Source organism: Fukomys damarensis, unplaced genomic scaffold (genome assembly GCF_012274545.1).
Source record: "Fukomys damarensis isolate Sample0158 unplaced genomic scaffold, DMR_v1.0_HiC HiC_scaffold_24, whole genome shotgun sequence".
Lineage (NCBI taxonomy): Eukaryota > Metazoa > Chordata > Mammalia > Rodentia > Bathyergidae > Fukomys > Fukomys damarensis.
The window spans coordinates 4,761,258-4,777,256 of NW_022900936.1; the positions used below are offsets into that span (position 1 = coordinate 4,761,258).

The following is a 15,999-nucleotide window of genomic DNA, read 5'->3' on the forward strand; positions in this document are numbered from 1 at the left end:
CCCCTCCCCCTTCCCCTCCTCCTCTGCCAGCTATCTCTCAAGATTAGTAACAAGAAAAGCAAAGTCACAGTAGGCAAGAGGTAGAGGGTCCAAGGCACTGCCATGTCTCCCAGGTCAGCACCACCAGGCCTGGGCCATTCCGGGATCTCAGATCTCAGAGAAGGTCCCAAATGTGCTGCTACATGGCTGGCCAAGTCTGAGGGAGCCCAGGGGACACAGCCCCAGGAAGCATCAAATTGACCTCCCATTGGACATCACTGATGACACAAGTGTCAGTGCCCAAGGAACACCTGGGAGAGAGCCGGGCCCCTGTTACAAAACTCAGGTTCTGTCGTCATGGTGATGCGTGGGTTGGCCTAACCCTGGTGCGACTGCCATCACGCCCCTTTCCTCCCACATTTCCATCCTGCTCTCCACGCCGCAGCCGACAGACAGCTCCAGGAGACAACCAGCCTCGCTGTGCTGCCCACGTGTTTGCAAACTTCCATCTCAGGCTCGCTCTGGACCCCGCCCTACTCATTTCAGCCTTGCTGAGTCGCGTGGGGTTTTCTCCCACGGACCCTCCTCCGGGATTCTGCTCAAAGGGATGTTTGCCAGGAAGGCTTTCCTACCCGTTAGATGGAGCTGGGGACCTCTCCTCTGCTCCCACAACCATCACTCTCTTGTCTCCCAGACTGCCTGGCGCATTTACATGACTGTGGGATTTACATGACTGTGTCTCCCTCATTGTATGGCTCTTCCACCCTGGACCTGAGAGTCCGGGACCAAGGTACGAGCTAAATAAACCTGGGTTCACGACTGGGTGTGTGAAGGGCTGTTAACTCTTCAGCTGCCCAAGAATATTCATTTTCTTCTTGTCTAATAAGATCAGATTGAAATGCACCACACGCAGCATAGAATTATCAGTTACGAATAGTTTTGCGTTTTCTAAGTCCAATTATGTTCATCGTGTCCAGCTTAAACAAGGTACTATTAAAAATGGAGGGCCGGGGATGTAGCTCAGTGGTTCTGCCGCCTGCCTCCCAAGTGCAAGGTCCCAAATTCAATCCCCGGTAACAAAAAAATAAATAAAATAAATAAGTAAGTAAAAATAAAAATGGAGTTAGCCTTAGAGCTAGCCAGGAGGGCAGTAAGGGGTAACTGCGGGTCTCAACGCGTATAGGTCAGCTGGGAATGGTTGCAGAGGGACCTAGCACACTCTATCAGATTGAATTGACCTTCGTTTGTTGATAGATACTTGGGTAGGGAAGGTGTCTTGCAGACTGTCATCATGACTCATTCTGCCAGGACAAAACTCCACGCCCTGGAATTCTGCCTAGCACACAGTATGGCTCAGTCTGTTTATAAAATGTTGAGTAAATGTAGTGAAATTCTTGCCTCAAACAACCCCGGGAATGAGGTGTAGGGCACATTAATTTAAAAAAAAAATCACAAGCTTTCAAATTCACCTCACAAAATTACAAAATACCAGAATTCAGCAGATCCTTAAAAGTCCTCTCTATGCAATCCTTGAACTGACTCTTATGGTTGACAGACAATTATACAGACGAGCGCCTCCGTGTAGACAACTGTAATCTCCGAGGTGATCACTCAGCCTCGCGAGATCTTAGGGCCAGGCGTGACCTGCTCACTGTGCAATGTAAGTAATCGCCCCTCAATGCTGCAACAAAGCCAGAAGCCCAGAGCTCAGCCGAGGGACATCTTGCACAGCAGCTCTTTTTGTGGGGGCCGTGGCCAGGAACACGTGGCCAGCCCCGAGGACAGGTGTCAGTGGAGGTCAGTGTCAGGCCGGGGTGGCGGGGCGGGCCGAGGAGAGGTCAGCTGGCCCGGGAAGGGCAGGAGGACAGCGCTCCGGGCCTCAGGCCCTCCAGGGTGGGAACTTCCCTGCAGACTACTTTTGGAGGGAGCCCAGGAGGTGAGACAAGCCAAGGGCACAAAGATTTTCAGATAGGGCCGTTGGGCGGCAACCAATACAACTCCAGATAACTTTACTACTCTAGTGCCACAATTCACCTTGATAAAAGCCAGATACGAACACGAACACACTGTGATGTTTGCAGCATTTTATACAGTTCCCCCTTCCTTATCCTCAAGTCCCTCCTGGTGCCCTCAGATATACTGCGCTCCCTCGGCTCTCTTTCCCCATGAGCAAGGCTCTTGGGGGCGTGGAGTTGGCCCTTATTCAAGATCACGGCCTAGGGACCTTGGTTTGACCCAGAAGCGAACCTGACCTACCCCTAAGGAGGACAACACATCACCCCAGGCTGGCCAGCAGGGTCCTACTCTGGCTCTGGTCAGTCCTTGCTCCCGGTGGCAATTGAATGAAAAGTGTCAGCGTCCTCCCTACGGAACTCTAGGCTCCTTGCTTGTGAAATTTCTCACCCGAGCGTGCCCTGTCCCAGACATCTCTCAGAAGCCCGGTAATCGAAGAACAGACCCGAAAGCAAAGAAACCACCACACCCAAAGCAGACACTCACGCTCTTCTCCGGGGGCTCGGGGAGGTCGCCCGCGTCGTCACCGCTCCCCTTCTGTGCGTCCTTCTCTCCGGTTTCTTCGGCCTTCTCTGTTCCCTGTCGGGAAAGAAACCCAGGGTGTCAGTAACCTTCGATAAGCTCGGTGGGCAGACCAGGCCGCTCCTGCTGGCAGAGACCTCCTATTGATGAGGCCGCTTGGTTACCAGAGCACAAGCTTGCCGGACCCGGGATCACAGGCGGGGTTATCAGTGTCGGTCCGTAGACTGCTGTGCTCGCGCCAGTAACAAACGGCCTGGGTGAGGAGGTTCAAGTCACCCATTTAAGGCTTGTGGAGGGTACAGATAGATGGATGGGTATAAAGAGAGAAATAAGGCAGGCGGGAGGGTAGGCGTGACGGATGGACAGATGGATGGACGGATGGACAAGCGGACAGATAGAGCAGACCGACAGCAGGCAGAGAAACAGGCCCGAGGAATCACCCTGAGGTGGCGTGGGGCAGTGGCTTGGGCTGCCAGCCTTACCTCGGCAGAGCGCTCTGCTTCTCCTGCTACATCGCCATTGGGAAGGGAAGATGTTTCTTCAGGCGACTTTGTCACCTGCATTGTAGAGATTGAGAATATTTCAGAATGTTCCCGAGGATCAAATGTAACTATTCGAGTTATATTTGTCTTCACCCTTCGGTTCATCAACACCAAAACTCCTTAGCTGGTGGGACGGACCTTACCACGCACAGACAGCGGAGACATGAGAAAGGGCAGAAAGGCAGAAAACGTGGCCTCACAAGTCAGGGTCTGGGATAGGCCTGCCTTTCCTACCTGATGCTTCTATAATGGAGGAAGTTGTCCCCAAACTCTAAAACCGCACTTCGGAGTAACGGGAACAAAGGAAGCCACACGCACAGGCTCCAGCGCCACCCTTCTGTGGTGAGCGGTATTACAAATGTGAAAGTCAGGCACCACATCGCAGGCCTGTAATCCAGCGCTCTGGGAAGCTGAGGCAGGAGAATTGCAAGCTCTGGCCCAGGCTGGACAAAGGCCTTGGGTTCAATCTGGAGGAGGGATAGATAGATAAAATTTTGATGTGTGACCAACTGTATTCTAATATTTAAAGACTATTGGAAAATTGGTTGTTATTTTCCTTTTTTTGTTGTCATTTTTGAAATTGAAAGAAGAACACTGTGAAATAACAATGCTTAATCTTCATATTTCGTGGGTATTTGTCTTGGTTGATTTGTACAGTTCTATATCTTTCTTTTTTGGCGGGGGATGGGGTCTCACTATGCAGTTCAGACCATCCTTGAACTCAGTAAGTAGACTGTGCTGGCCTCAAACTCATGGCAATCCTCACGCCTCAGCCTCCCAAGCGCTGAGATGATAGGCGTGCACCACCATGCCTGGCTTCTACGTCATTCTTTATAACATCTGCTTAATAATAAATAACAGTTTAGGGCCAGGGATTTAAATCAGTGGCACCGCACCTGCCTCGCAAGTGCAAGGTCCTGAGTTCAATCCCTGGGGGTGGGGGGCAAAATAAATAACAATTTATTCAAACATTTCCCAATTGAATGTTCAAAATTTTCACATTGTTTTTGCCTCTACAAATAAAGCTATGTTACACTGAATAAAATGGTGAGGATATTTTTATTAGGTTCTTTTCAAAAAGGTGAGGGCAATTCGTTTTCCCATAATAACATGTTCTTTATCACAATAACTTTTTCTTTATTCTCTCTGTCAGTGAAGAAAGATAAGGACTTTTTAATGTTTGCCAACGTGTTGGAAAGAAAACAGAATTTTTGACTGAAGAATCACAAAGAAATATTTGAGGCAAACCCCAGCCCATGTGAACTAAGGTAGAAGGGTCCCCAGATACTGTTTATAAACTGCCAACATTTCTAGGAACCATGCATATATATATGTATGTGTTTCTACATGGTATACAACAAGCTATAGTATTGATTTTTAGGCTGTGAAAGAGAAAGAATTTAGATTATAGCCACTAGAAACACCACCACAAAAATAACACAAAGACATACAGGTAAAAATTCAGGAATAAATTTAAAAAGAAATGAAGTCAACAGATTTGAACTGTTACTGGAAACACAGAGCTGCCATTTGAATCCAAGAAAGCAAATGCCTGCTGAAATAACAAAAAGCCAATATTCCTCAGAGGAATGTAACAAAATACATACCAGATGCACTATGTCCAAGGCACGATCCAAAATACCTGACAAAGCTGGGCGTGGTGGCACATGTGTGTAATCCCAGCACTCGGGAGGCTGAGGCAGGAAGATCGCTGTGAGTTTGAGACCAGCCTGGACTACACAGTGAGTTCCAGGTCAGTCTCAACTACATAGTGAGACCCTGTCTCACAAAAACAAAAAAACAAAAACAAAATACTTGACATACAAAAAGCCCAGAAAATGTTACTCATCCTCAAGAGAAAAGAACAACCCATGAAGACCAATCCAGAATGCACCCAACATGTTGGAATTAGCAGACAGGGATTTTAAAGCAGCTATTATAACTATGCTCAGAAATATAAAGGAAATATGTTTGCAGTGAATGAAATAATTGCAGATCTCAGTAGAGAAACAGAAACTATAAAAATGACAATACTTGAAAATTTTACTAGACTGGATGCAGAATGAAGATGAAAGAGGAAAAAATTAATAAACTTAGAGGTAAATCAGTAGAAATTATCCAAATTGAAGACCAGACAGAAATAAGACTAAAAAAGTTTTAAGTCCTCGGGGAAATGCAGACTATTAATAAAATGTTTATCATATAGAATTAGAATTACAGAAGAGGAAGTGAGGGCAAAGGGAAGTGAGATGCAAATACTTGAAAATATAATAAGCGAAAATTTCCTACTAGTCACAGATTCAAGGCTCTCCACAGACCCCAGTAAGGATAAGAACAGACAACACCCCGCGTAGGCAGCTTATAACAAACCAAGTAAAAACAGGAAGTTTTACAAGGAGCGAAAGAAACATGACACAAACAAGGATTCGGAGGATTCTCACATCTCATCAGCAGCTATGGAGACAAGGGGACAGAGGGGGAAAACCGCATCTGAAGGTACTAAAAGAAGAAAAAGTTGAGTAAGAATTCTTTGAATGAATGTGAAATAAAGACACCAGCCAAAAGGAAACTAAGAGCTCATGGCCAGTGGACCTGTACTACAAAACAAGTCTAAGCACAACTGTATTAATGTCTACTTCTGTGCTAATGGACTAAATACTTCAACTGGTGAGACAGATTGTCAAGCCAGATGCAGTAGCACACACCTGTATTGCCAACACCCTGTGAGGCTGAAGCAGGAAGGTTGCAAGTTCAAGCCCAGCATGGGCAACTTACCAATTTAATGAGACCCTGCTTCAAAATAATAAATAAAAAGGGCTGGAGGTGTAACTCACTGTGAAGCCCCTGGATTCAATCCTCAGTACCACAAAAAAGAAAACGAAGGAAGCGGGAAGGGGGGAGGGGGAGGGAGAGGAGCCGAGGGAGGATGAAAAGGAAACGAAGCAGAAAAAGGAGAAAGGGCAAGAAAGAGACTGTCAAAATGAATAAAATGCAAAAGTCCATCCTATGCTGTTTCCAAAGGACACACTATAAAAATAAAGACATAGATAGGCTGAAACTAAGTGGACAGAAAAAAGGTATACCATGAAACAGTTATCATCAGAAAATCTGGAATGACTTCGCAAATATATAATACGGATATAAAGACAAAGAGGGTTAGCAGAGACAAGGAGACGTGAGAAACGTAAGAGTCCATCCATCAAGAAGTCATAAAAAGCATAAAGATAAATGTGACTAATAACACAGACTTAAGTGAATGCACCATAAATCCATAGGATTAACAGGAGGAACAGAAAATTCACGGTCACAGCACCAATTGTAGGACAATGCAAAAGAACCCAAAACTGTCTTCTGTTTCCCTCCTAGGGATTTTACCTTTTCTCAGCTGTCCTAGAAGAAGGAAAATAGTTCGGCTCCTTCTACCATACTGATTTCTTATAGCTTGTCTGTCTTCTCTTGTATGTTTTTCCTTCCCTTCCTTTTGCTGGCTCAAGAGCCTCTTCATTCTGTTTTCACCGGTTCTGCCCCTGCCTTGTTAACCTAAATGCTCTGAGATGCCTCTGCACCCGCTGTTAACCTCACTGTTCATAGTGGTCATCATTAACCCAGTAACAGCACAGTTACAAGTGACGTACAGCCCCATCGAGACGCTTTTTTCGTCTACCTCAATTGCAAGAAGCCCTTCAGAACCTGACCCAAACAGTGCCCTTACAATGGACATTCCCATGCATCCCCTTTCCCACACTGCCCTCCCACAACCCCCGGATGTCTCGAAGATAGTTAGAAATTCTTGATTTCACTGCTATTCAGTGCTTGCCCCACGAGGGAGTTCTCAGCACCGGCAGAGCCCTGAACTCACCAGGCAGCCCCTGCTGAGGTCTCTCCGACTCCATCTCGGATGCGGCCCTTGCCTTTCCCTGGTCTAACAGCTCCCTGCGTGCTTAGGCGATGCGGCCGGGTGCAGGCTGACGCCAGCGTCCACCCAGCTCTCTGTCCCTCTTGGGTAAGGGCAGCTCCGGGCCTGCTCTGCTGAGGGACAGATGTGTCTGTTGAGCCCTGCTGGGCTAAGGGTGGAGGCGGAGGGAGGGAGGGGGCTGCGGGGAGAACAGCACCCCAGAGCCACCCGGCTTCCTTCTCCATCCAACCCTTTGGGATCCGCCTCTCGGGGATGCTTCCCGGGTCTGGTCCGCAGACAGCGGCCGTGGGATGAGGGGCTGCCGAGGCGGCCGCACCAGCGTCTTCACCGCCCACCATCTGGAGTCTGCGTAGCTATCCGCTCTCCCCCGCTGGGCCTTCTGTTCTTCCTGGAGCTCCTGTTATTCCCATCTCGGGCCTGCCTCTCACGTCTGACTCCGGCCTCTGACCTCTCACGTAGGACTTTTATTTCTGTTATAGTTCGAGTTTGGTGTATTTCTCCCGCGGACCGCAAACCAGTGTGGTGCTCGTCACGTCCCAGAATTCCTTTTTATCCTTCGAATTCTTATCTTCGGTGGTTCTTCGCACGTTTCTCTAAGTCTCCTTTTTCAAATAGGAGTGGATGGGTGTTACGGTTTGGGTCTAGATGTCCCCTAATCTAGACTGTGTGGCACCGTGATTAAGGGTGTGTGATTACTAAATCAGGACACTGGTTCAGCACTGGATAAGGTAAAAGGGGCAAAAGGACACTGTCCAGGTCCCTTGTTGCTGTTGCTACCTTGTGTGTACCGTGCTGCTCCTCCTCTGTGATGCCTGTCTGCCATCCCTGCCTTCGAGCCGGCCTGCGAGGGACTGAACCTCTGTGAACTGTGAGCCAAATAAACCCTTCTCCCTTTAACGTTGGGTGTCAGGTATTTTGTTTGAGCAGAAATAACGTGGTGAGGTAGTACTAGGGATCAAAGCCAGGGCTTTGCAAATGCTAAGAGCCCTCTACTGAACCACATACCCAGTCCAAGTGCATTCTTCCAGCAAGTTTGGGAAGCACTGGCCCAGTTTTGTGAAAGGGCAGGAATAATTCCCTTGGCTGAACTCAAAGATCTCCCCGTCCTAGAGCTTTTCCACTTGGCCAGTTAGAAGCCACTCTGCTTCTCTTAGCTAAAGATGCACTCCTGGGTTTGAACAGCTCCTCTATTTATAAAAATCAGTTCTCTTGGCTCCACTCTGTGAGTCTAAGGCTGTGGCAGATCAGAAATCCCCACTCGGGTGCCTGGACCAACTCTCAGAGTCCACTTCCAGCTCCTGCACCTGCAAGTGACAATGCCAGTGGTGCCCATTAATTGGGGGCAGCAGGAGAAGGCAGGCCCAAGTGCTAGACAAGCCCATGGTCGAGTGCATCGGTGAGAAGAAAGGCCCCATGGGACCAGCCCAGTGCAGGTTCCAAAAGTGCACAGCAACAGGCATGGCGTGGCGTGCCAAACCCTTTCCCATGGCAGACCTGGGGGTCACCAGCAGTATCTTCACAAGGACAGGGTTCCTGGTGAGGACTGCACAATGGTGCTCTGAAGGAAGCCTTGCTGGGGCAAGAATAAGGACAGAAGTCCTATGGGAGGGCCAGCCCCCTTCAGGAAGAAGTTACTAGCCTGTGCAGAACAAAGAAAGCCACCATGCTCCGAGGAGTCTGAAGTGGGAGCAGGGTGGTGAAAGACACTCACCAGAGCACCTCTGCCCACCCCCGTGTGAGGGAGGGGAGGTCCTGTCTGTCCCCACCTGCGTCTTTCCTTCGTGTTCCTCTCTTGGAAGGTACCCAAACTATCCGCTCAGCTTGGTCCTTCTTCATATGACTGGGAATCTGAGCTTACTGAATTAAATATTTTGCCTTTCTCAAATCTGCTTCCAACAGAGATGAACACTCATATCAGAAACAAATATCAGAGCTTGATCCCAAGTCACTTTGGGCCATGAATTACCTTGTCTCGATGTATTACTTGTGCCTATCCATCGGATGAAAATGAGTCCTAAGAGAGAACCAACCAAGAGAGATTTTAAATTTCTCAAGCGGTGTTGGGGTGGCCACTGAAACCTGAGGACTTCATGAGGCGGCTCTGTAAGGACAACACTCATCACTGAATGTAAGCCGGTTCATCTCATCGTGACTGACTTGAGACTCCTGGAGAGGTGGCTGGATCGTGGGGGTGCTATTCTCACCAGTGGATTAATCCACAGTTGTTCAGAGCTCAACTTGCTGTTAGGAGGTGGAGCGTGGTTAGAGAAGGCAAGCTGTCTTTAGAGACCAGATCTCTCTCTCCCTCTCTCTCTCTGGACTGTCTTCCCCTGTGCCCTGCTTCCAAGCACCATAAAGTAAGCAATTTCGCTCCACCACACCCTTCCACCATGACGTTCCTGCCTCGGAACCAGCTGACCATGGACTGAACCTTCTGAAACTGTGAGCCAAATAAACCACTTCCTCCTTCAGTTGCGTGTGTCAGGCACTTTGTCCTGCTGGCCAGGATAGTCACACAGCAGCAGCATTTTGTGATGTGATTCTATAATACTGTTATGAAGGTGCTCACCTCTGCCAACTGGGGGAAACCTGATTACATACATAAATGGACATTTCCCATTACTAACTTAATAATATTTCTTTCACTAAAATAACGCAAAAAAGACATTGATCCTTGTGCTGCTTTGCAGGAATGGTACAGGTCAGCGATCAGAACTTCAGTTGTTTTCAAAACTAACTTCATCACATATGTACTCCTTTCACTTGAGTCTAGCACATTTAAGGACCACACTTTTCAGTGGTGATTCCATATCCTCCTCGTACTTTTTAAAATATATAGATGTTTCGGGCCTACTCTCGGCCTGACTTGTTGCTTGATATTTTCCCCATATGCTCAGTATACAGCTGACACATTGTCTCTGAATAGCTACAGGGATCGTATCAAGATTTATCCTCTGTGTTCACTCCTTCTGGCAAGTTAGATGTAATGGTTCTGTATTCCTTGAAAACAGGCTTTATGATTATATTTACAGATAAGATGGCCAAAGTTTTTTTTTTTGATTGACTTTGTTGTTTTGTCTGCTACAGAAATGACCTGAATTTTATATCTGGTGATTTGTTCTTTTTTTAACTATCATCACATCTTTGACTTCAGAAAATTATCAACAATAAATAAACCACGCCCATCTCAAATTCTCTGTCATCTACAGATATTTTTTTTAGCCTGTTTCACTGAGACATTTCCCTTAAAGTTTTCTACCGTCAGCCACAGGTCGGAATGTTCTGCCGCCCATGAGGAAGACCACGCAGAGCCTCGCAGGAAGGAAGTTCAGCCAGGTGCTTTGGGGTACAGCTGTCTGACAGCATCGCCGAGAACTCTGAGACCGAACCAGGGGCCCAAGTTAAAACTTCTGAGAGAGAAGCAGATGGATTCGTGAGACCACTGATCCGAGAGCCAATGGATTAAGAATTACGGAGCATAACGTGAAATGGTGAAAAATGGTAACAGTTTTGTTAGGAATATTGCTCGTGTCAGTTTAATGTCCTCTTTTCTGGATTTACAAGGAAGCACTTTATCATTCTGTTTTCAACTTTGTATAAATCATAGCAGTGTAATCAACTCTGCTTTTACAAACTGAATTATTTATAAATCACACTTCTTTCTCCCTATCTGATCCCTTAAGAATTCAAAAATTCTTATTGCCTCTACTTATTGCACTGGGATGTGCATTTTACTTTTTATGTCAGTATACTTGTTTGCTTAGATTTAATAAGAATCTGTCTTGCTTCTTGCCAGGAAATAACAAAAAACATCGTAGAAATGTCATATGAAAAATGATGGTTATTTGGGGCTGAGGGTACAGCTCGGTGGCGCTGTGCCCACCCAGCAACAGCAAGGTCCTGAATTCCATCCCTGGCACCAGGAAAAAAAAAAAAAAAAAAAAAAATGACGCTTCAGCTATGACCAGATGCTTTTAAAAAACAAATACCAAATATCAACTTTATGGACCAAACCCTTGTTTACAAAGCCATTTTGAAAACACTACCTTGGTACTGGACCTAGTACATAAAGCCTACCTAAGAAAAGAAACATTTCCTTCCTGTTTTGGCTTTTTTGTGTTTGGAGACAGAGTTTCACTATGTAGCCCCAGCTGGCCTCGAACTCATGGCAATCCTCCTGCCTCAGCCTCCCAAATGCTGGGATTACAGGCACACACCACCATGTCTGGCTAAGAAAAATTTTTAAAGCCATAATGCTGCTTATGATGCTTAATATCATTTAATAAACATATGTATTCTACGTTAAGTGTCAAGGGTCCCTATTTTTAGCTCGAGTGAGATTAACTTTCCTTGCTGACACCTCTCCACAATGTTGTTTACGACAATATGACACTGTGACAAGTCATGTCATCTCCATAGAGCATGCATCTGTCTTCCCGTGGCTACTCACAGCTTCCCGGTGTGCATGCACAAACTCCCCCAAACCCAAGTGACAGCGACAGCACTGATGGTCCTGTGCGTCTGGGGGCAAAGAATCAGACTAGATGAGCTCTCTGGTCTCTCCAGACAGGTTTTACAGCCCCACAGCCATGCCTTTCTTCCCTCTAGGGAGAATTTCATTAATCATGCACAACAGCGGCCCTGTGGATAACAGGGACATTCTGTATGTTCCAAGACACTAGACGATGTTCTCACCATAAAGATGTGACAGCTGTTGGAGGAAATAGATATGTTCGACCTGATTTAAATATTAGGCAGCGTGTACATGATCAAAATAACCACACAGGACCCCCTAAAAATTGTCAAGAAAAAGAAGATGTTAAAAGGAAAATGGAACGAGATAAAACACAACAGAGACTAAAATAGATTTACCTTACTGTGGATAGATAGCAAAACAAGGATTTGGGGGAGAAAAAAAAAAGTTGCAATAAACAAACCTGCCCCGCTTACCTCTAACTTGAAGAACAGTATTTCCTATCTCCAGCTATGTCATCGACCTCGGCTTGTCAAATAACCATTGCTTCCAGCCTCAGAGTCGAATATCTACTATCATTAGGCGCTGTGCTTGGCTCTGAGCTTGTAAATGCCATCCTGGGCCCTGGGTCTGTCGCTATCTTTTCTACATTGCTCTGCACGGTCCTTTTTTGTCTACAGAAGAAGTGAGGGAAGGCTCTTTGCAAGACAGTTCACCTTTCTTGCCCCACCTCTGGTCTTCACCTGTTCTCAAGACTGGGTTCTCAGAAACCTCCCAGCGCTCCCCGAGGGAGGGCCTCTCCAGTGGAGCACACGCTCTCAATTCCACTGCCCCGACGGGCGGTTCCATCTTCCCATAGAACCTCCGCTCTCTCGTTCCACTCGCTTAGTTCTTATTAGATCTCCAAGGGCTGAGCACGACTTCAGCTCTTTGCAGAGACTGCCTTAGTCCATTTTCTGTTGCTAGAACAGAATAGCTGAGACTGGGTAATTTGTAAAGAATACAGGTTTATGTGGGCTAACGGTTTCAGAGTTTGGTAAGTCCCGAAGCGGCCTCACAGATGGCAGAAAGTGGAAGGGCAGGCACGCGTGTGGGAAGAGACACAGCACCGGGCAGCCTCGCTTGGTAACAACCTAAGTGAGGCCACTGATCCAGTCCCGTGAGAACTCATGCTGGAGAGCAAGGCATTAATCCCTCTCAATGATCTCATCCCCTCTTAAGGCCTCCCCTTAACACCACCTTCACTGCAATCAAAATGAGTTTTTCAGAGGAGCCAAACCATAGGGGAGTGGAGGAGACCCAGACCGTCATCTCCATATTCAGCCGACAAATCTTCCATTGCCTGCACACTGTTGGCTGCTCTGCAAAATCCTCTGTCTCAGCTGGTAAAATAAATTTTCCTAAAGGGAGCTGGGCGTGGTGGCACACGCCTATAATCCCAGCACTTGGGAGGCTGAGGCAGGAGGATCACTGTGAGTTCAACACCAGCCTGGGATACATAGTGAGTTCCAGGGAAGTCTGAACTACTTAGTGAGACCCTGTCTCCAAAAAAAAATTTTTTCTTGAAGGAATGAACTTTAAATACGTAGCAAGAATGCTTGAGAGCTGAGGCTGTGTACTTCCTCTTGGTGTCACCCCAGGCAGTACATGGTATCGGCGGTGTTGGGTTTTAGCTGCTTTGTTAAGGTTGTGACAAATTGATCTCTTTGTTATGAAAGTCAGTTTCCCCTTTGAATTTAGCAAGCAATACTGGGGAGAAAGTAGTGATATTTTAGCACAAGAAACCTAACTCTGTTCTCCCAAAACATACCTAATGTCTCTTTTTTTTTTTGGTACTAGGGATCAAACTTGGGTCCTTGCACTTGCGAGGCAGGCAGTGGAACCACTGAGCTAAATCCCCAGCCTGATACCTAACGTCTTCTCCCAACCCTTTTATTATCCATTGATAATGCTGTAGACAGTTATCACAGTGGGGTTTGCAAAAGGACGATTTACTTGAGTCTATAATTTCTTTGACATATGATTTGTGAAAAAATAATTTTCTCTCTACAATAGGTATGAATTATAGATTCTTGTTAAAACGGTGGAAAAATGCTCAGTCTTCTTTTTCATTCATTTCAGAGCAAAATACTAGTGTAACAGTTACCTCCACAAATGGCAAATGATTTTTTTTTCATTTGTAGTAATCTTAATGATAGTTTGTTTCTATAAATGTACTGCCTTTCAACAAAGGGGCATGAAGAAGAGATTGGATTAATACACATCACATGAATCCAGTTATATAAAACACTGGATTCAAATGCTAGGGCTTCAACTTGTGAGCCTTGTGACCCGAAACAATCTACTTAAATTTCTTCAGCCTCATGGTCCATTCACCACGCATTTCTCTTGACAGGTATTAAATGCTATCGTATGAGAAAGGGAGTCTTTAAGGCTAGAATTCTACTGGAGCCTCCAGAAGCTACTAAGTTACAGAGGCTGCTGCTGCTGCTGCTGCTGCTGCTGCTGCTGCTGCTGCTGCTGCTTGAAAGATTCATAAAATCTCCACAGTGGCTTTGTGAAGGAGCAGAGCAGCAAGTTACAGAAAGTCCCATAACATCTGATAACAGTTATGCATTTTAAAAATTACAACACAATATGAGATCTTGTGGGTGGAGATAGACTGGTAGATATAAAGCCAGAGGTGTGCTGGTTGCCTCCAGGAAAGGAGATCTTTTGGGTAGCTTGGTCTCGCTAAAAGAGCTCCTGCAATTTATCCTAAGGAAATATTTCTTTCTTTTTTTCTTTTTTCTTTTTTTTTTTTTTTTTTTTTCTTTTTTCTTTTTTTTTTTCTTTTTTCTTTTTTTTTTTCTTTTTTCTTTTTTTTTTTCTTTTTTCTTTTTTTTTTTCTTTTTTCTTTTTTTTTTTCTTTTTTCTTTTTTTTTTTCTTTTTTCTTTTTTTTTTTCTTTTTTCTTTTTTTTTTTCTTTTTTCTTTTTTTTTTTCTTTTTTCTTTTTTTTTTTCTTTTTTCTTTTTTTTTTTCTTTTTTCTTTTTTTTTTTTTTTTGGTACCAGGGATTGAACTCGGGTCCTTGCGCTTGCAAGGCAGGCCACCGAAACACTGAGCTAAATCCCCGGCCCCATCTGAGGAAATATTTCAAAAGAAAGAATACTTGTTTTTGGCAATAATCACTACAGATAGCTCAGTGGTTCCACTGCCTGCCTCAAGGCAAGGTCCCGAGTGTGATCCCTGGTACCAAAAACAAACAAACAAACAAAATTATAAGCATATTAAAGAAAATTATGGCAACAGCAGCTTGGTGGAACGGTAGCCGAGCCATTTATAAGGCCGTTGTGAGATGGTAACGGCGTGAACAGATGCAAGACACGTTACTAAGTAAAACTTTGTCATGTGGGAATGAGGAAGTCGGCTGTGACTGCTGCGGGGACCGCTAAGCTCGCCCTCCGGGCGGGGACAGACTCCGCAGCCACCTCCCCGCTCCTCCTTCCCGGCCCCCTTCTCCAGCGTGCAGCTCATCAGCAAGCCGTGGCGAGCGACTCTTCCCAAAATCACCCTCTCCTCTCCCCTTCCGTCCCCACCACCCTACCCGAGCTGCAGAGTCTCGTGTGCATTGCAGTCAGCTTGTGCCCCCTTCAGCCCACCCGTCCCACACTGGCCATTTCCTTCTTGGAGAAGGAAGATTACCGTAGTCCTCGCCCGAAAACTCTCACAAGGTCTCCGCTGTACGAAAGACAACTCCGGAGCCTGCCACGGCCCCGGGGGCTGCTGCCTGCGGCTCTGTCCCCTCAGCTCAGCATCGTGGGCCTCTGGGTAGCTCCTGTGCAGGGATGGAGCCCAGGGCCTCACGCAGGCCAAGCAGTTAAGTCGTCTCCGCTGAGCTCCAGCCCCAGCCCTTATATTTGAGTATTGTAAACTTTATTTAAAAAAGAAGAAAAAAAAAAAACCCAGTAAAATTGTGAACATCATAATCTTAAACTGTCTTAGTAAAAACCTGGCATGATCCGAACGTGTAAGAAATCTTAGAGTACACTGGGATGGAAACGACCCAGAGAAGACCAGTGTGGTTCCTGTGGGAGGACGACACACGCGTTCGTGAAGTTTTCCACGTATGTCAACAAAAACCGTGCGAGCTGAAATTACGGTCGGGTCTTCGCCGGCCCAGATGGCCGAGCCACACACAGCAGCTTCATTTCTGGGCTCCAGCCTCACTCCTCGGAGCTCTACAACGGCTTTTGAAGGATAAAGAAACTTTGCACAATGTAAGTGATAACTGTTCTTGAGAGGAACGTGGGAACCGTGGAAACAAACCTAAAAGCGGGACTCATGTGTAGGAAAACAATACGAGGATCCACTGTTCTAAGTTCCTGCAAAAACTAAGAATTTAAAAATCTCTTTTAAAAGCTATTTATAGTATTTTGGATGATTCTTTGCTATTTTAAGAAGTAACTCGGGCCAGGGATGTAGCTCAGTGGTTCTGCCACCCTGCCTTGCAAGCGCAAGGAGCCGAGTTCGATCCCTGGTACCAAAAAAAAAAAAAAAAAAAAAAAAAAACC

The 15,999-nt window shown here is 46.1% G+C and overlaps 1 protein-coding gene across 1 annotated transcript in view; it reads right to left on the bottom strand.

Moving 5' to 3' along the window:
• The window catches only part of LOC104870774 (SH3 domain-binding glutamic acid-rich protein), a 42,149-nt gene that overhangs the window by 7,287 nt on the left and 18,863 nt on the right, over window positions 1-15,999 (bottom strand). The window contains exons 4-5 of the mRNA XM_010636536.3: window positions 2,997-3,071; window positions 2,479-2,571 (exon numbers count right to left, since the gene is read on the bottom strand). Of these exons, the coding sequence (XP_010634838.1) occupies window positions 2,479-2,571; window positions 2,997-3,071 (168 nt within the window). The remainder of the gene's footprint in view (window positions 1-2,478; window positions 2,572-2,996; window positions 3,072-15,999) is intronic.